Below are 20,659 nucleotides of genomic sequence, written 5' to 3'. Positions count from 1 at the left end.
TCGAGTCATCAACCACTTGATCGGGGGGGGGGGATTTCCGATCACGTGATCAGATCAGGACATCCCTAATTTTTACAACTTATATTTAGTTTAACTTTGAATTCAGATCAAATCCGAAATGAAAAGTGAAAAAAGGGGTTGTTAAATGTATTCTGTCATTTGTATTTTTTGTTAAAGACAATAATGGAAAGAAATAAAAAATCAATTCAAACAGAATAATTCAATTTGGTCTGAAAAAAAACCCTGATTTTGTTTTTAGCCCATATCGCCCAGCCCAATATTTTCCCAATATTTTAGCTAAAAAGTATTCTATTGTCTGAATTGTTCGACAGAAGTGTTTCTTACCCGTTGTAACCGTTTGATTTCATCCTGTTTGAACTTTAGGATAGCCAGAGCCTGCTCATGTTCCAATTCCAGCTGCTGCCTTCGCTCGGCGACCTCTCGCATGTGCTGCTCAGAGAGAAATTCGCAGGTCAGAGAGGTTGTGTGCAGAGGAGAGGATTCAGGAGGAGCGATTACAGGTTTGACTCTTGCAGTACCTTTAGGACCTGCTCTAGGTTCTCCAGTTTGGCACGGAGTCTCTGGTTCTCCTCAAGAACTGAATTACGCTGAGCGGTCACTTCAGAGAGTTCTTCCCTCAACTCCTCATTTTCAGCCCGAGCCTGAGAAACAGCAGTAGAGTGAAATGAGTCACATCACTGCAGCCGCACATGACAAATGACCACTGCGAAGGCTGAAGCTATCAAAATAGGACCAAGCTGAGTAAAGCAGCAGGTACTGACCTGGTCGAGCAGCAGTGCCTTCCTCCTGAGGAGATCTGCCTCCTCCTTCAAGTGTTCATTCTTGCCTCGCTCATTTTCAAGCTGGCTCTCCTGTTTGACAAACATAAATCAATCTTCTGATCGGAGATCATCGGAAAGCTTTTAGGTCACCAAGAAGGAAAACAGGGAAAGAGACCTGGATTGCTTACCAAATCCAGACATCTTCTCTGTCGCTTCTTTACTTCATGCTCAAAATCTTCACATTCTTTTCTCTTGTTGTTGAGCTCACGTTCCTGCAGAGACAAAAAAGACTCAACCCTGATCTCCAATCAGGACAAACTGTGCACACAGGTAAAGGGCGTCAAGCCAAATTATTTGTATACTTTGGAAAACGGAATTAATTGACTTCAGTTCCATATTTGACCTTAGACAGAGCAGCACTGAGGTATTACAAAGCTTAGCATCCTCTAATTATTCTAAATGCAGCTTACATGCAGGAGCAGTGCAGGAGAAATCAGCTTATTTCACCATGACCGCAGGGCCTGAAAAAAGTATTACCACAGCCACTGAGAGGAGGGAAGCTGCAGACTGGCTAATTGCAGACCACCAGCAGCTGACAGGAAGAGATACCCTGACACTTACCAGTGATGACACAGCAAGACAATAAAGATAATTAAACTGCAATCTGTGGTCTGATTTGGATGACTGTGTTGCTGTCACAGCTTTGTGGAGCCATGTATGTGTTGTAAGGATGTTCTGCTGGGTTGGTACAACACAACTGCGAGGTTTAACTAATACAACAATTCGAAGGTTTGTCACACAACTGAAGAAAAACATGCACACCTAATTTGTTAGGTCAGCCTGACTTCAAGTTGTTGCCATGACCTGCTGTTTCTGGATTTATAGATGTGCCGACCAGGGCCTGGTGTGGAGGACCTTTAGTAAGTGTGTTCAAACAACTTTTTCTTGTTTTATCTTTAGAGCTATGAGGAAATATGTCTCTGCATATGTGCCAGAGGCAGAGGAGAAAGGTAAAACTAAAAATTCTTCCAGGGAAACAGGCGTCTGACATGAGACCTGGCAACTCAACGACTCAATTTAACATGCTTTTAACTCAGAAATGGTCCTTGTGATTTCAGAGTTATAGTCAGGATTCTATTTGTGCAGTTCTCCACCTATATACACTTGAATAATAAAAAAGCCAAAAGTACACAACCTGAAGATTATGCAACTGTGAAGTGTGTTCATGCTGAGAAAATTCACTGTACATGAGAACTGGACTGAGTGACCCCTCCTCCCTAGCATTTCAAACCCAGTACCCACTGGTTCCAAGAAGCTAAAATCCCATAGACTTCAATATAGAAATTAACAACCATTACTCAGTCATTCTATTGGTCAGAATAACCATTCTTACTCTGATACCTTTTTAACATGTTCTTTCTCATTTTTTAATAATATTTTTTTTCTTTGTTGCAAATTATTCAAATTACAAACTGACCAATCAGATTCCTCAATAAAAGTACCGGTAGGTGGTCTCACTTCAAAAGTTCAAAACATTTGATTAACAGATTCTCCCGAACCCATTTTCAGTGATAGGGATGTGGACTTCCAACAAGCTCACTCCTGATTGGCAAGAGTTGTTCCATAAAAACAATGACTCAGACGAAGTCCAACCAATCACTGCTTTCTGACATCATCTGACTCCCACATGGCGGCGTCCATATCGAGAAAAAAGTGGCGACTGAATTGACCTCATTACATTTCACATTTGCTCTGTACAATTCTCTTATATGGTAATGGTCGACAACCAACAGCACTGAAAGCATAAATCTGGGCAAAATAAAGAACAAAAGAATATTTTCATGGGGACATCTAGTGATGCCACAGTTCTGGGTGTAAAACCAAACCGAATGTTACACCGTAGAACCGCGTCGTCTGGAAAGTGAATCACTATAGTGTCAAACAAACCGGTTGTTTCAAATTAAAAAGGGATTATTATTTCTTGTTTTATTACATTGCACCTAGCTAAGTGCAACGTAATTAAACACCCACTCAAAGAGTTTTCTTCATTACTACTTTTTTTTTAACCACAGTTTTCTTCATTTGCTTATTAGCAAATTAAACATTTTTTTAATGGTTTTTGTTGTTGTTGTCTTGTCATTCACAAATCACACATTGAACCAAAACAAAACCGTGTAAGGAAAGTGAATTGTTGCAGCCATTACCCTTGTGCTATCCAAGGCACGTTAACATTGGGAGTTGGGTCATCTAGACATGTTGTCGTTCTGAAAGCTATGGTAGCTTTTAATCTAGATCAAAAGTTTCCAGACACGGATAGACATGAAAGGTGTCTAAAACACATTATTATGTAGTTTATTGTTTTTTAAATCCTAAAAGGTTTGTGCTTTAAGCAAAACAAAAAAATAGTAGATCATAGGGTTTGATTAGGAACCTGTCAGATTCAATCTTTAGTAAATAAACATGTCAGTTTGATCTTTTACAGACAGAATATGATCGTTCAGACGTGGAGGTTTACATATTGAGTAAAAAAGCAGCTAAAAAGTCCAAATTTATCCTGTCAAAGGTGAATTTCTAATCAACTCCTGCCACTCTGCAGAAACTATATCCTAGAAAACAACTCGGGTTTTTCTTTGTACCTAAAAATGACCTGATCCTAGGGCTGCACGATATGAGGAAAACTCGCGATATGCGATATTGGTAATTAATATTGCGATAACGATATAATTTGCGGTATATAAACAAATATCAAACCAACCAAAAACATCATTTCCATTTCAATGCAACAGTATAAAAATTATACTCCAAATGACCCTTGTCGACATAGGAGGCAAACATCAAACATAAAAGGGCTCATCTGATTGATCAACAACGTAAACGGGTCCTTCCGATTGGTTAAATGCATAAAGGGATTTATTTCATTTATTCAATATTTCAAGCTGCCATGAGTTTGTTTTAGCACATTTAACCCTTGTGCTATCTTAGATGACCCCCCCCTTACTTTGACGTGTTCTCCCTACCATGACAAAGGTGGATAAAGGTGGAAAGATTTCATGTAATCCATGGACACCAGTGAGGTTCACAAATCATTGAAGAAAAAAGGTTCAGAGCACTGTCTAGTGGGTCTAGATGACCCCACTCCCAATGTTAAAGTGCCTAGGATAGCACAAGGGTCAAGGTAACCATTTATTGCAATTTTCGCCGTCTTTTGCGGTATGCATATTGCACAGCTTGATGTCGCGATAACGGTAAATTTGCGGTATATTGTGCAGGCCTACCTGATCCTAATTCAAAGACCACAGGGAACACTTTTAAAATAGATCAAAGATGATCAGAGTAGGTCTTTAAAAAAACATAGTTTTCAGCAGGAACGGAGCTCTCACTTAAATTGTAAATATGTACCTGAACAATATCTCTAGACTACATAATTTAACGTCATTCTTTGCAAAATTAGCACTTTTTATTTATAATTCTACATGTACACATACTATTGTGGAAATATTCCTATTTAGAGAAAAATGGTGCACCAAAACACTGAAGTATTCGATTTCACTGTTATTGATGTTACCAGGGGTAAAAAAAAAAAATCTCTGTAAAAAATGTATTTCCCAGATTTTTAGGCTAAACTTCAAAATAAGTAAATACGTTGGTAAAGACAATACTTGACACTTAAAGTAAAGCATCACTTTTTGGTTAACAGTGGGAGGCGGCTTCTTCTCTTGTGATACAACCTTTAACTTTTAGGCCCAAAATGAGCATCCTCAATGAAAACCATCCATCATAATAAGGTCGCACTAAGAGCCATTTTTAAAGGCAATAACCTGAGACAAAGGTGTCCACTAACTAACACACTGAGACAGCAGGAATCTTTTTGACTGGTTCCTTCTCTTTTGCTTAGTGAGCATCTCCTTTGCTTGGTTTTCTATCCTGACCAGGAAGGTCAGCAAACAGCTTACAACAAGGTCTATAAAAAGCATGAAAGCTAGCTGTAGGATCCGTGAGGCCAGTGTGCTGCGTTCCTGCATCCAAGAGAAAAGATCATCCCAGGATTGCGTAACAAATCTGATGGCGGTTTTTGCTGCAGCAGCAGCAGTCACTGCAGTTACAGCAATGACACTCAAGCTTCAGATTTATATCAGATGCAAAGTGGATTGCAAAACTAGATCCCTGCTATTTGGCACAGTAAGTTTTATTTTATTTTTTGCTGCAGAGGGACTAAATGATTGACTCCAGGGGACAGATCAGCCTGGTTACACTGGTGGAGCATCGGTGGAGATCAAACTGAACTACTTTGTGTTCAGTAATGGAAACAGACATGTAGTGGAAAGGTCCCGCATCCACAAGCTGCTCTTTAACTCATGAAAATGTCAACCCCTTGACGCTTGAAAGTAATTTTGGACTCTATGTGGTTTGATGAACATTAAGATGCATGGAATAAAGCAGCCCTCACCAGAAACTGAATGCGTTGTTGGGGATCCTCCTGGCTGGAGGGGCTCGGGCTAAGGCCCGATGGGGGCGTCACTCGTAGCCACGACTCCCCCTCCTCTGTAGGAGTCTTCGCGGACCTGGATGGAGCTTCATCTAACCCCACAGATGGGGTTTCTCCTTCAACCTAAAGAGGGCAGAAAAAAAAAATCGGTGGGTTTATTTCACTTTACGTTGACAATCCCAGAAAAACAAATGACGCTATTAAATGATCCAAGAGCTTCTACCATCTCAAACCAGTAGGGGTGGAGTGACGGTTTGCTTTTCTTAAATGCTCAGCGGCTGTCTATGACAAATACAGGTTAGAATGGGTGAGAAAGGATTGAAAAAAGGGAAGTACCTCTTAAACTTAGTGCAGACCTAATAATACTCAAGGTAAAACTGTGCTAGTGTTGGTGAGGCCATGACCCCATAACAGGATAAGAGGTGCTCTACCTCGTGCAGAGAGGAGGGTGGATCCTCCACAGCCCTCCCCGGGCCGCACAGGCTCCCCCAGTAGCATTAATCTGCATTAACCAGACGGTTTTCAGTGTGATCACCAAACAAAAACTGAATTTAAGTGCTGCTATTTCACAATTACTGCAAAAAAGAACTAATGCAGTACATCCATTAATATGAAAATGAAGTTTAGGAAAATAATGCACTGCTTTATTCTCTATAAAAACAAATGTTTGAAAAACACTTTAGGCTTCAGTAAAACACTTGTTTTGCCTGCTTGATGTAGTTTTTGAAACACAAAGCAGTTTTAATGCATATCATATAGTTGATTCATTGTTTTATTACAAGCAGTTAAAAAAAACGAGGAAAACAAAATTAATTATAATACATGGATATACCAAATCCATTTGAGATATGAATCCATATATTAACTAGAAACTGCATTAAAGAAAAAAGTTCTTGACATAATAATTGCTCCTAATCATATCTACACAAATTTGCATTTATATGGACATAAATCATAGAATCCATGAAATATCATATTTTTCAAATAAGAGTTTGATAAATCAAATCAAGTTTGATTACTTCCTGGAAAGGGAGTGGGAAGTAGCTAATGTATATAATCCCACCTCTATTGTTTTTTAATTATTTTATATATAGTTACCATAATCTAGTTCTCAACATCTATTTAAAGTTATTAATTCTTTTTCAGTTCAAGTGCAGAATGTTTATCAAGTAACAGAGATAAATAACCCTAATAATATCAGTAATAAAGATTTTTAAGTTATATTTTCAGTGTTGTTTATTATCTAGCTGTTGCTTTTAATAGAGCTAAAGTTCTATTCTATTCTTCGTATTGGTTATCATCAAAACATAAGAATACGCTACTGCAGAAATCATAATTGCACATCACACGTAACAAAAATGGAATGCTGATGATCATCAAAACATATGAATTCAGAAATCCTTATGTATCATCAGAAACCAAATTAAGATCAAGTCCTGGATGAGGTACTATTCTAAACATGTTATGGTACAAACTCTAAAGAAAACAAGGACAGCAGTCAACAACTTTATGTTGCACTGAGCTCTTTTCTAGATTTAAACCTTTTTCTAATAAAAATGTGAAATGTAAAACTGTCTAATGCTGAGTATACAATCTATTGAATTCTAGGTGATAAAAGAATCAGATAATATGGGGAATATTCCTATTCATGATTAAATGCACATGTTGGAGCAAATAAGGTGTTCACATTCTTGATTACATTTAGTAAATAGGAATAACCTACACATATTTTTCTGAACAGGGATTTTTTTCTTTAGAAACTATAGTGTCAGCATACTTACTGCTTTGAATCAATTTCTTCAGCCCTTTGAGAACGTTTTAACTGTAAACACGTTTTAGACTTTTGACAATTTTGAAACGGTAGAACAACTTTTGCTAAATCAGTGAAAAAGCTGCTTTAACTACCGTCTTCTGCAAACACTTAACCCGAAAAGATCTCGACTAAAATATGCTTTGAATTTGACAACCTGGCTAAGTCCTGAGGCTATCACACTTTACACAAATGTAGACTAATACTACTCAAAGTTTAAATTTGGAATCTAAAGAGGAACCTTCATAACAATATGAGTGAGAGTCCCAACAGTGCAGTCTCTTCTCAGCATTCTTCCACTTTAGACCCGTCTGAACTCTCAAAAATAAAACCTTCTGTTTTTCCTGGTTCTGTTGGCAAACGCCACGGTTCAAAGAAAAGGAGAGAAGAAAAAGTTCAAAGAAAACAGAAAAAGAAGATCTGTGCGTTTACATAATTCTATTCAACCGTACTGCAATCATTAGGACAGCAGATAGAAATGATGATGATGATTCTTCCAAATAGGAACTACAAAGGTACGAAGGTGGACAAAAAATATTACTGAGTTGGATCACATATCAAACAAAGTTAAAGTCCCAGTTTGATCACTTTTTATCTATTGTTCAAGCATTCCCAGTGGTGTTTTATGTGTTTTTAGACAAAATCAAAAACCTGTTTTCTAGCACATGGTTTCTGTAGAGTGGCAGGAGTTCATTAGAAATTCACCTCTGAGTTGTGGGCGTGACCGTTGGTGTGGAGCAACCCCACCCCCCCTTCCCCCAAACATTGGCAAAATAAGTGATTTTTTAAAATGGCTTTTTATTCGTCAGCTCTTGAATTACAATGATTTGTATAAAGAAATACTCTACAAAACACTTTTAAGCTTAATTTTCTTTATATATGTCCTCCACATGTTTTCAGAGTGGGTCTTTAAAAACAGAAACTTGTTAGCAACAGTTCAGGTTTTTATAATTTTTGTATAACGTCAAATATACTCATAAAACACGGTGGGATTCATTATAGACGATTGGTTGTTGCTTTGCTTTAAATGTTGTGACAACAAAAACTTGCAGGGCTCTTTCTGAGACAGTCACGTCGAGTGCTAAACAGCAGTTCAGTGACCTGTCTGTTAAGTGAGGCTATCCCAGGTTTATCTTTTAGACACCAGACCAGATGGCATTAGAGGTGGTGACGAAAAGCAAGCAGGAGGGGACTACAGTAATACTATTGGCCTCTGGTCAAGAACACTGGACAGAAAGGAGGGTTTTTAAGCAGCTGCTGCTCATATTTCAGACTTCTTTCAGATATCAATAGAGAAACCGCCTCCTTTGCCTACTGGCAAAACCCCTGTATTTGTTTTAGTTGCAGTTAAACCAGCCAATCCTGTAATGACTCTTAACGAGCTTGTGGGTCTTGAAGGTGTACACACACAGAGCGGGCTGACATCGTCTCACATCAGCAGCTCCAGTGGTTTTCTGCTTTTTTTCTGTCAGCAATCGTGACTTCTTCATACAATCTGAGAGCTTTAAAAAAAAAAAAAAAGAACATTTAAACGATGAGCTAAAAGCAGCTATAATCAGGCTTCTGTCAGCATGTGATATAATTCTGACATGAAATGAAATCAAAGGGAGGAATATTACATAAAGCCTCATTTATACAGTGTTGTGTGGAATTAGGCTGGCACAGAGAGCCCAGAGAGCTTCAACAATGACAATGTCTTTATGTGTCAACACTTCATAAAACTTACTTCAGAAGCAGCTGAGTGTTTTAGTATCATTCATTATAACTAGAGAAAAAAACCTGATAGGTATCATTTCAGAAACATATAGCAAAGCTCACACTATGGGGAAGGGTGCCCTTTATTTTCCCTCATGTTGACGAATTACATAGGAAATGACAAAAACTTTTAGTACTTTACAAGCAAAATGTCTAAAATAGGTCAGCTGCAATATACAATAGTGACGGTTAACACAATCAAAATGTTTGTTATTTATTTTCTTCAAATCTAGGATCCATGTAAACATGTTTTAGTAAAGCATTTATTATTTCCTTTAAGACAAAAATGTCCAAATCGTAAAAAAAAAAGACAATTTTGCATTGTCACTAAATGTGATGCAAAATTGAGAATATGTTTTAAATAGTGAATGTTACGAGTGAATCTTATATGTTCTCATTTGTAAAAGGGCCTGTCTTAAATGAAATAAAACATAATTGCACGGCTAAAGGACCAGTTATTGATCCATCTCCCAAAAGGCATTATTTTATGTCAATAAATTAAATAAATCCAATACTTGCTAAATATTTTCTTGCAACAGATGGCGGCGGCGTTTCTCTAAAAATGTGCTGATATTTTAACACATCTGTTTTCTAACAAATGAAGTAAATCCACAGCTGGTTGAAGCTAATTTCCCATAATCCATCACCACATTGGCAACTGTAAAGACTTTCCTTTCTTTTTACTTAGAATATCAGTGTCTGAGTGATGTTTAAGAAAATATACAATAAAATGTGGGGATAATTTTATAAAATCACTTCAACACATAAAAATTATACAAATCTAACAAACAAAAAGTTAATTTTTTTAACTTGTCCTGTCCAGCAGCTGAGTAAACAGAGTTGAAGGCCTCTTTTGTTAGACATATTTTACAGTCACAACAGGGAATTATGAATAGGCTAAACTTCATTTATATTGATTATATTTGTATCTGCTTTTTTGTTGGATCGGACAGAAAAGAAAAAGAGGGAAGAAGAGAGAGAGATGTTAGAGAGAAAAAAAGATCTTTTTATATGGTTGGTTAGAAAAACTATTGTAGCGAGAAGGAAGTGGAAAAGAAAAAGAAGTTACTAAATTGTAATCAACAAAAAAGATCAGGAGGAGCAATAGATGTTCAGAAGAGACTCCTGGTAAAGATAAAATATGGTTTCACTTTTAGATTCTTAGAAGGACAAACAGCAGCTCATTTAACTCTTCATTTAAAAAGAGACAGTGATGAACAGTGAACAATGCATCCTTTGGTTAAAATCCTGAACCTTTACCAGCACAAAATAAGTGAGATAACACAAAAAAATGGAAATGCATCTTAGAAAACTGAGTAGTGGTTTCAATAAGCCATAAAAATGTAGTAGCAGTGAATAAAAGTTACATCTTCATCGTTCATCAAACTCTAATAAACGCCTCTGAAGTTTCCTTTTGCCTGCTTTACTCAGTGAGATGCAGCTGTGCTCCGTCACACTGATGTGCTCCACCTATGCTAAAGGATGTAGCGCACCCTGAGCCCATGCGTACTAAAGCAGGGCCAGATCCCATTCAGCAGGCCCTGGATGCCATAAGCACATTGGTGTAATCCCTGCAGACTACTGGAACGGGTAACTGGATCACTTCTTTTAAAAGCACCTTAATGGATTGGCCTGGCCGTTGATTTTCTGTTTAATGCGGAGCACATCGATGTCCAGATATCAAAAGCTCCGCCGTATTTGTCTCCAATTCCGTGCATTTAAACTCTACATCTGGAAGCTCTGAAATACAGCCGTTACAAAACCAAGTTTTGTGACAACCTGTCCCTGACTAGGCCCTGTGTCTGTCCCACCTTCCTGATCTAAAGTAAAGCAGCAGTCCGTTACTTATGAGGCTGGGATTTACCGCAGGATTTACTGAAGAGAATATTTAAAAAACAGCCACTAGATCTAAGAACTCCTTTGGCTGTAGGTGACATTGCAATATTGAGATGCTTGGACTCTTCACTAAGTGAAAATAAAATCACAGGTATCAAACCCCAATGCAGTGAGTTGCTACTTGGCACCTGTCCTCCCCCACCTCTGATTGGACTTTAGTTTTTCATTTTGAGCTCTGCACATGTTAGCCGAATAGAACATAAAGTCCTGCTGACACTTACACACACAAGACAAGAATGATGACCTACCCCTTTTGCGTGATCTGTGGCAACGTCAAGGATTTCCCTGGCCTGCTAGCTATCCAGAGCAGGACGAAAAGTGTTTAGTGCGGCTGTGGTCTTACCTACCATCCAAAACCCTCTCACCGCTGCTACAGCAACAGAGAGCGGATTACTGGACTGTACCATTCTGTTGTTGGAGGGGATTAGAGTTCACACAACATGGCCCCTTTCTGGGTGTGCGAGTGGCACAGGGTGTGTGTGTGCACGTCCCACAGATGAGAGATTACAGCAAGCGGCATTTTTCACAAGCACAGATTTTTCTGCACCTCATCATTAGTGCAAGAAAGTCTCACACAGTTTGCACATGAGGAGCATGTCTTAAATATTATGTAAACCGAGGTCACCGTGCAGAGGCTGCGCCTTTAAAAATCCATCTCTGAAACTAAAATCAGGAAATTGCATTTTCCCTTAATGCATTGATCCCAGGCTTCAAACGCACAAAATTGTTTTAAACAGGAGCAACGCTGCATTATGCAACACATTTTACTGATTCACAAAGTCCACATTTGTGTCCATTTTCTGCAAAGTGCATGATATATCAGAAAGCAGAGCATGAAAGCACTGAACATGGAGAAGATCAGCATTAAATGCAGAGAGGATCATGGTGTATTACTTTGATAGCTTTGACTGGGCACAAGTTAAAGACAGGGAATCGCCTCATTACAGCTTGTGGCAGATTAGTACTGAGTCCAGCAGCAAGCTGGTATATGGAGAGAAACAGTTTGAATGCCAACAGAATAACACACAAAAGCAGGTTTTAGAAAAAGAGTTTGACTCTACTGTACAGAACAGTGTTTAAGAACTCTGAACCTTTCCAACTGTCTTCTACGTGAAAGTATTCAACCTGCTTTTCCTGTTGAATCAATAAGTTCAGTTTATGCACTGAATTTTATGATTGGAATGAATGGGAATTTTTTTTAAAGTTGAAACAGTTTTGTTGAGATACCTCAATTTTTTTTCTGAGCCATCTAATCTGCTGAAGGTACCAGTATACTGTTCCCATAATGCACTGGGTCCTGTTCCTGCACTGGTTTTCAAACCTCGTTCTGCTTGCCCTGCCCTACTCAGTGCTGATTAGCAGGATCAGGTGATTCCTGATTCTGTTTGACTAAACACACTTGATCCCAGTAATCATGACTGAGAAGAGGAGCGATAGCTAGAAAAGACACAGGGACTAGAATCAAGTCCTAGGACAGAAGAAAACTGCCCTCAATGCAGTCAAAGACACTGGGTTTTTGTCTAATAGCGGCTCCTGCAGTGTTTCTGAGCTACTGTGTCTTTCCTGTACTTACAGTACATCAAGGTGAGCCAGTGGTCTGTGGTTCCTGAATCAGCTTCTGATCAAAAGTTCTTACATTTAAAAATAAATTGTTCCCACAGTTGCAGAGGTTTGTGAGCGCTCTTTCTCCTTTTGGGGCCATGAAGGACACCCACAGCGGTAAAACAATATTGGACTGGAATTCAGTAGTGAAATCTTGAAGCAAAGGTAGGAGCTTGGAGGTCTGGCTTTGGCTTGAAAAAACTTAACTGGAGCTGTGAGTGAATGGTGTTTATTCTGAGGAAAGTAGGAGAGACGCCCTCAATGACAAGACTATGCATGAAACCTGGTGGTGGAAGTATAATTGTGTGGGGCTTTAAAGACCCACCTCAATTACCTTCTGATCTATTGTGGAAGTGTTCCCTGCTGTCTTTTAATTATAATTATGCTGTTTTTTTCCTGAAATAAAAAAAACGTGTCATTTTTTAGGATGTAATTTCTGTAGAGCAGCAGGAGTTCATTAGAAATTCACGTCTGAGTTGTGGGCCAGACTGTTAGGATGGAGCAAACCCATCCCCCTTTCTCTCCCTGTTGCTGAGAGCTCTCTGTTTACAGTCTCTCCCACTAGCTTAGTGCCCCTTGCACCCCCAACCAAACATTAGCGGTGCAGGAAAAATGGCGAGGAATTTTGGAGCTACCGAGCCGTACAGTTTAGACCCAGAGGCAGTCAATAGGAAGCGTTTACCTTCTCTTGTCCCTTGTCTTTGGTATTTTCCCCACATGTTTTGACGCTGAGTTCAGTGTCGTCCTGGTGTCTGGATGACGTGACCGACAGCTGCCTCTGGAGACGCAGAACTTCCTTCTGAGACTCCCTGAGGAGGTTCTCAAATTCTCCTCTGCTTGAATGAAGAGGAAACCCCTGCAGAGGCGTCATAAATTCAGCACAATTGAGACTGTATGCACATTCTGACTGTATACACATTCTCAAAACACATATGGGTAGATAAGTGCTTAAAAAAATTCATTTTACCTAAATATTACCTTCTGATTTAGAGGTTTATCTGAAAGACTATTTCAGTAAATCCTTTTAATGTTAAAGCAAAAACATTAATTTAAAAAAATAAAACTGTTTTCTGTTTGGCAAATGTTAGACATCATAGTCTTTCTGTTTGAACCGTCCAATGGAACTTTTGTTTATCTTCTCATCTCTTTAACCTAAATATCAAGCATTTATCATTAAAATCACTCAATGCTTATGTTAAGAATCATGATTGAAACTTGTCATTAACAGCAGGAACAGAGGAAGGCAGCCTTTTTATGCACCGTCATCTGTCGTCACATCAGCAGTGTGACACAGCCTTTCTAATGCAGGCTAAGGAGGATGAACACTACTCGCACTGTCCAGCAGAGGGCAAACTTGTGGCATTATGTTGGCCCAGATAGTGTACATCTGAAGGATAGAACACTAAGGTAAGTGTCCAGATTTGGCCTCTCAAACTTCTGCACATCCACCTTGCTCTAGGCTAAATAAACTCACTCAGCTTCATATTGATTTAAGTGGATTTATTATCTCTTTTTTTATTTTTTACCTTGGAGTGGCCCAGCTGAGCTTCCAGCTCCCTGCACTCCTGCTGCAGAGCAGCAATCTCCTTGTCCTTGGACAGCAGTGCATCAGCATGATGAGCTAGGTCGCGGGCTCTCTGACGGGCAAACGCTCTCTTGTAGTGTTCTGCAGATCCAGGCCTCATCAATGACGGGGAGTTCACCTAAAAAAAAAAATAGTAAGGTTATGAAGATGTAAAAACTACAAATCAAACTTCTGTATGTGCTGCTACCTAACTTATTTTTTGAAATGAAACCTTTTTATGAAGATTCGTGTAATTACTTTAGGAGTTGATCCATAGCAGTTTTTGGCTCAATCTCAACACAACCCTTAATTCCAACTTTATGGTTATCCATATTTGTTAGCAACTTGAAAAATTGTACAAATGAAGCAAAAATGTGAATTAAACTTGATTTTCCAATTAATGTTTGGCCCGAAGATGCAATGTAAGAAATGTTGAAAAACTGAAATGAGTCATGTAAACCATCTACTGTCATAAATGTTTATATTTATATTTGTTCTAAATGATGAAAACTTTTCATTTCCTTACAGACCTTCATTAGAAAAGCCACCTGGCTTCTTACCTTAACTTATCCCCCTTGTCTAGAAGAGAATTAGACCCTTCTACCCCGGACACATAAATGTACAATAAAGAAGATCAGGTTTATTAGGCCATTTCCAATCTTATTAAACGCTTAAATTCCCACTTTGATCATCTTTTGATGTTCCCAGTGGTCTTGTGATTATGATTATGCTGTTTTTAGGAAAATCAAAACCCTGAGTTGTTTTTAGGACATAGTTTTTGCAAAGCAGTAGCATGGTAGAAATTCACCTCTGAGTTATGGGCAGGACCATTGGCCCGCCCCCCTTCCCCTCCTCCTGGCACTAACTGTATACAAGAGCTTGGAGGAGAAAGCCTGTGGCATGCCGAGCATTTTTATTTTTTTTACGTTACAGATACAATCTTTTTCATAAAGCATTTTTTAGTCTGCTCCTGATTCACCACGATTTGAATATAGAAATACTAGCCAAATACTAGCCTAATTTTCTTTATATATGTCCACCATCATCAGAAAAATGCTACAAGAACATGTTAAAAACACAATTTTTATCAGAATGTGTCTTTAATTTTGCTCTTTTTTGTGCTGGATTAGGTTTTTGGGCAGCATTTAGCATCATCATATTTCCTCTATCTACACATTGTGATCTCACAAGTGACAAAGTGATCAAATGCAAAGGGTTGCATCGTAGAAATGTAACTCGCAGCATTTAGTCTAAAGTGCGTCCAAACACAAACTACATAAGACAGACTGGTGTTGAGTCAAATATTTGACTTGCGTGCCCACCACTCTTAGGTTGGCCTCCTGTAGTTTCCGTGCCCTCTCCTCCAGCCTTTTAGCAAGAACTGCCAGCTCGGTGTTCTTCTTCCTTAACCTCCTGACCTTCTCCTCCGTCCCTGGAGCACTGCTCTTCCGCTAACCGAATGAACAGGAATATCAGAACAGAGAAGAAATGTATAACATCTTTTTCTGAGGTGTTCTGACCTACTTTCCACAAAGCCTTTTGTGAGCAGAACACGCTGTTATTTTTAGTCTTACCAGCAGGCCATTCTCCTCCTTCAGTGTGCTGCAGGTTTTTTCTAGATCGTCCAGGGCTCGCAGAAGTTCTGAGTTCTGGCGCACCAAAAACCCATAGTCTGTACCATTCTGAGAAGAAAGCACAGCAAGAAGGTTCTGATTATTTCTGAGAATAAAAAAAAGTCCACAACATTCAAAGTTATTTGAAACTAGGGGGAAAAAAGGGACTTTTGTGTTTTTTAAATTTCTGCATTTTTGTTTTTTTCCTCAAATTATAACATATGGAAACACAAAAGGACAAAAGGAAAGTCATTGTGGTCCGACCTCTAAAGCAAACCTCATTGAATGCTTTTGACAAGGTAAAGGAAAAAATTATTGCTCTGCAACCAGAAGAAAAGCCATAATGTTCTGACTTGTGGCCAAACTGTTCCCTTCAACAACCACAGGACAAGCTCTGCTGAACATGACATAAAGATTTCTTTGACAGAGGTCTCTGCAAATGTTCTCCATCTAATCAATAGGCCATTTTTTGCATCTGCAGCTCTCATAACATCCAGCAGTAAAATCTTTTCAATCACGTGTTCGTTTAGCGCGTGAGTTAAGTGCAACCTTTTACGCTAAAACAGCCAATTGGTACAGACCAAAACCCAGCAAGAAACACAACGTCCCAGCTCACTTTTTAGAAAAATAATCTTTAGCGATGTTTTTGTGGCCATTTATTTTTGAATTGTCATTTTTAAATGTTTACAATAACTGAATTATAACAGATAAAACATTTTAAATCTTGTTGGCTTTTGACAGCAGCACATTCAAGTTCTTTCAAAATGCAGCAAATTTACTAAAATTAAAATGCAAGAAAGGCAAAGATGGAATTTTCTGTCATCATGACGTCATCAGTTTTCTCCTTTGACTACTGAGCAGAACAACATGAGTGTAAAATCCAACTAAAAAATGTGTACATGCTAGAAAAATATTTCACTGAAGAACTGGTCTGAACACCAACTAGACACTGTTGTGCAGTAGAAGATAGGAATATTTGCTTAACTAACCTATTATTTATTTAAAGCATTAGTAATTTTCTTTAAAGCCAAAGGGCCTCAATGCAAGGATAAAAGAGCTGGATGCTGCTCCAGAGCCTCAGGTTACAGACCCCAGGTTAAGCATTTGCAGGTCTGATAAAACGGTTTCAACAGCAGTCCTACCATCTGGAACAGTGTTTGCTATGGTAAAATTGTAACTACTACAGAAGTGCAATAACTAAATCCTCAGTCTACATTTGTGAGTACATCTCTGCTTTAATCCATAACCTTTCACGGTTTCCACCCACACGGGAGTTTGGTCTCACAGGAAGAGACTTAAACACCCAAGAAATCCAAAACTGTTTCAGAAACGTGAGTCTGTTTGACCATCAAAACTCCCCTCTGGAGCTGTCAACTCTCGTGCACTGCAGCTTGCTGCATTCAGAGCCAGTTTGAGCAGCAATGGATTAGACCACCAAGGTGTCAGCCTCAAACTTTAATCCCTAACGCTCTAAACATGCTGACACGCTTCTACTGTAACCACATTCTTGCATGAATCAATGTGAACTATGCCTGTCTGCATATCTGAAAGTAACGGTACCTCAGTGTGAACAGGTGAACCCGTTATTTTGTAGCTTGTAGGAGAAAGACTTCTCTTCTAAACAGAGCAGAAATCAGTGTGGCAGATTGTCCATGAAGCATTCAGGGTTGTAATTGGTGTGAAGCAGCTGAGTGGACAGAGCCTCAGAAAGACAGATGTGAGGAGACGACCCTTCAGCTACAGGAGTTCAGTAATGAAGCTTGAGACTCAGTGGGAGAGGCTGCTTATACACCTGCCACACATGAATCCACGCCATGACGGCAGATCAAGTGAGGTGTGGTCAAAAACATGCATTTTTCTCTATTAGGACCTAAAATATTGCTTTGCTTCACAAAAGATGACCAGCAGGTCAAACTAGGCCTGGTTGTTGCTTTTGCCTGTAATGCTAGAAATCACCAGAAACACTTGATGTGATGATTGAACCAGCTAAAGAAAAAAGCCACAGAAAGAATTTCTTTGCCGGGGGAAAACACCACTGTTGACTACTGCATTTTTTGGAGTATAAGTCGCTTCGGAGTATAAGTCGCAGCAACCAAAAATGAATAATAAAGAAGTAGGCCCGGCCAATAAAACGATAATTAAATATATCGCAATATAACTTTTTCAGGATAGAAGACTTTTATTTTTGAAGTGTCTGAAGTTAGAGCGAATAAACGTTAGTCATGTTATTAAAATTTGGTGAATTTCTTTTGTCCTCTCCTCCTCTACGTCTGCCCGCGAGTGAAACAAACGCACGCAAGACGCTCCTCATCCTCGCAATCGCTTCACCTGTGTGTAGCGTTCAGTTCAACCTGATGAATCAGCGGAACATACGGCGATTTTTAACAGTAACCAGTCAAAACTGGAGGATACAGCTGCTCCACTTACAGCCTCAACAGACAGATGAATAAAGTGTTGATTTGGAGACAGCGCTGTTGCTAGACGTTAACTTTAAGACGTGGCGGATAAATAAAACAAAATTAATTCATAGGACATTAGTAAAAAATGTATTTCATAAATATAATAACAGAATTAAATCCACTGTGTTTCAGCAGCATCTTTGTAGCATTACAGAGCCAGTGTTACTCCATAAACTGTGACCTGTCAAATGTGCTCAATCCTCCCACCTGCCTACTTTTTAAAGTAAACCCTAAAAATATAAGATAACAACTAAACTGGTTTTGCCTTTTTGCGATACGTCAAATAACCAAATCAAAAATCAGCTAAATTTATGCACAAAATTGCTGGTACCTCTGTTATTGAAAATAAAAAAAAACACAATGGTCGTTAAACTATGCTAGCAAGATAAAATAAATAAAGAAATGCTGTAAATAAAACAATTACATTCATATCATTTTTGTAATTTTGTTAAAAAGTATATTTTATTTACAGATTGTTATGTCTTGCTTCTTCTGCTTTGCTGCATCCCCTTTCATTCTGCTTACCTGGCAGGTGAAGCCAATGATCTTGATCAGCACCTGCCAGGTATTTAAGTCAGAGGAAGTCACAACCAAAGGACAGGCATGCAGAGAGAGCAGAGCAGGAGGCTGAGGAGCAGTTGTTTTGTGTTGGAGCTGTGCTGGTTGGTTTGTTTCCATTTTGATTCCCTCTTGGTCCTCAGCAGTCTTATACTCCTGGGTTTTGTTATGTTAGTTTGGGGTTGGACCTTGGGGAGCCAGTTTAGCTCGTGCTGGTTTGCGGCGCCTTCCATCCGTGAAACCAGGGTTCGACTCCGGGCTGCTCCCTGTTCCCTTCTCTTCCTCTGCCGGTCCCAAGCCCGGTTGCTTTGAGAAGGTTGCGTCAGGAAGGGCATCCGGCGTAAAACATTGCCAAATTTACCATGCAACTTGTTCGCTGTGGCGACCCCTGATGGGAAAAGCCGAAAGTGGAAGAAGAAGTTTGGGGTTGGACCTTGGTAGTCTTTATTTGCGGGCTTTGTTTATTTTGTTTCATTAGTTAGATTTTGTTAGGCAGCCTTAGCAGGGACCTGCTGACTCCGGTCAACGTGGCTGGGTCAGTTGTCTCCCTGAATTATTTTCTGTTTGGCCAAGGCTCCAATCCCTTTGATTTGTCTCTTGTTGGGACCAGCACAGTAATTGTTTATTTCTTTTTGTTTTACAGGACACAGGTTATTTCTACCATTTAATAAACTGTGTTCCTAAACTTTGGTGTCCATCGTCCATATGTTTTGGCCCCCTTTTGATTTCCCCTAGACTGGGACAGGTTTGCCTGTCGGGGCTGTAACACAGATGTATAATAAAACAAGGGAAAGATCCACTAGAACAGATAAAAAATAAAGTGGCTTTTGCTGTGGAGCAGCAGAAAAGCCCCTCATAACTTGTATACATGTCATCATGACAGACGATGATCAACATTGTCTGTCTCTTGGGAATAAATCTAAAAACTGTTAGTCTCGTAAAGCCAGCCTGAATCCGCTCTGACTCCAATGATTCAATTCTCATTTGAATTCCTAGGTCCAGACAGACCAATAACTGCACCGGACACAGATATGAGGGACAGTGGGACTTTTCCAACGCCAGTCAGCTCTCTTTGCTATAGAAGAGACCTGCTGGTGGTGAGTTCTACCTCAAGCCAGTGCACACATTAGCATGGAGCCAATCCTCTCCTCCACTAGTACTGCTCTCACACAGACCTGGATCAGTGAAGGACGGCAACGCAGGGGGGCCTCCACACAGATGTCTGTTCATCTACCCTGAATGCTCCAGTCTGTCTGCCTCAACAATCAAGTCATTACTGAAGGGAGCACTCATTATCACACAGTCGTTTCAGTGTTGACTGCTTTAAAGACCATTTGCAGGAGGAAGCGTGTATTTTCTACGTGATAAATAAACACGATCTTTCTCCAGCAGCATTTTTCATCAATTTCAATAAAAAAATACTCAAATGGGATTTAAAGCTTAATTTTCTGTATTTAAGTCCTCCATTAGGAAATTACCACAAGAAAATGTTAAAAACACCAAAGAGGGGCGTGGTTTGACAGAGCATGGAGTGAGACGTGTTTTGCGGAGCGGAGCGGAATAATTGCCTTAAAGTATAGTTCTTGGCACGATTGAGGAGTAAATTCTAGCTTGGACTTTGTTTAAAGTTGCGGTGACACGAAATAAATACTTAAAATGTCTGGAAAACCATCGAGAGGAAAGCAGACAACTCTTTTACAGGTGAGGCCCGCCACACCGACCCAGCCTGCAGCCCCCACTAGCAAAGACTCCGCAGGTGAGGAGGAGCTAGCTGCGGCTAGCTTAGCGGCCCACACCGAAGTTATTAAGCAGGATATTCTGTCATCCCTTCGGAAAGACCTGGTGGATACTCTTAAAACCGAAGTCCGGAATGTTTTGGGAAGCGAGTTGGCATCTGTGAGAGCGGACATAAACGCGGTCAGATCTGAAATACGGGAGTACAGAGAATCCGTCACATCGGAGCTGACGTCGCTCACCGCCACAGTGAGAGGGATGGAGGAAAGCCTCTCCACCTGCACAGACGATGTTACACTGCTGCAGAACGACGTGCACCGCCTTAACGCCATAGTTGAAAATCTCCAAAACAAATGTGAGGATCTAGAGGCAAGATCACGGAGAAACAACATCCGACTGG

The 20,659-nt window shown here is 39.6% G+C and overlaps 1 protein-coding gene across 24 annotated transcripts in view; it reads right to left on the bottom strand.

The window, feature by feature from the left end:
* The window catches only part of tspoap1 (TSPO associated protein 1), a 75,350-nt gene that overhangs the window by 33,407 nt on the left and 21,284 nt on the right, over positions 1-20,659 (bottom strand). For all 24 annotated transcript variants that reach the window (XM_078930350.1, XM_078930358.1, XM_078930360.1 and 21 more), the window contains 9 exons: positions 15,470-15,577; positions 15,218-15,346; positions 13,858-14,034; positions 13,014-13,187; positions 5,230-5,391; positions 971-1,054; positions 783-872; positions 540-662; positions 346-450 (listed from right to left, as the gene is read on the bottom strand). In XM_078930350.1, the coding sequence (XP_078786476.1) occupies positions 346-450; positions 540-662; positions 783-872; positions 971-1,054; positions 5,230-5,391; positions 13,014-13,187; positions 13,858-14,034; positions 15,218-15,346; positions 15,470-15,577 (1,152 nt within the window). The remainder of the gene's footprint in view (positions 1-345; positions 451-539; positions 663-782; positions 873-970; positions 1,055-5,229; positions 5,392-13,013; positions 13,188-13,857; positions 14,035-15,217; positions 15,347-15,469; positions 15,578-20,659) is intronic.

This window comes from Oryzias latipes, chromosome 14 (genome assembly GCF_053564925.1).
Source record: "Oryzias latipes strain Hd-rR chromosome 14, Olatipes_Hd-rR_3.1".
NCBI lineage: Eukaryota > Metazoa > Chordata > Actinopteri > Beloniformes > Adrianichthyidae > Oryzias > Oryzias latipes.
The sequence above is the reverse complement of the archived record's forward strand: the minus strand, read 5'-3'. Positions and strand labels throughout refer to the sequence as shown.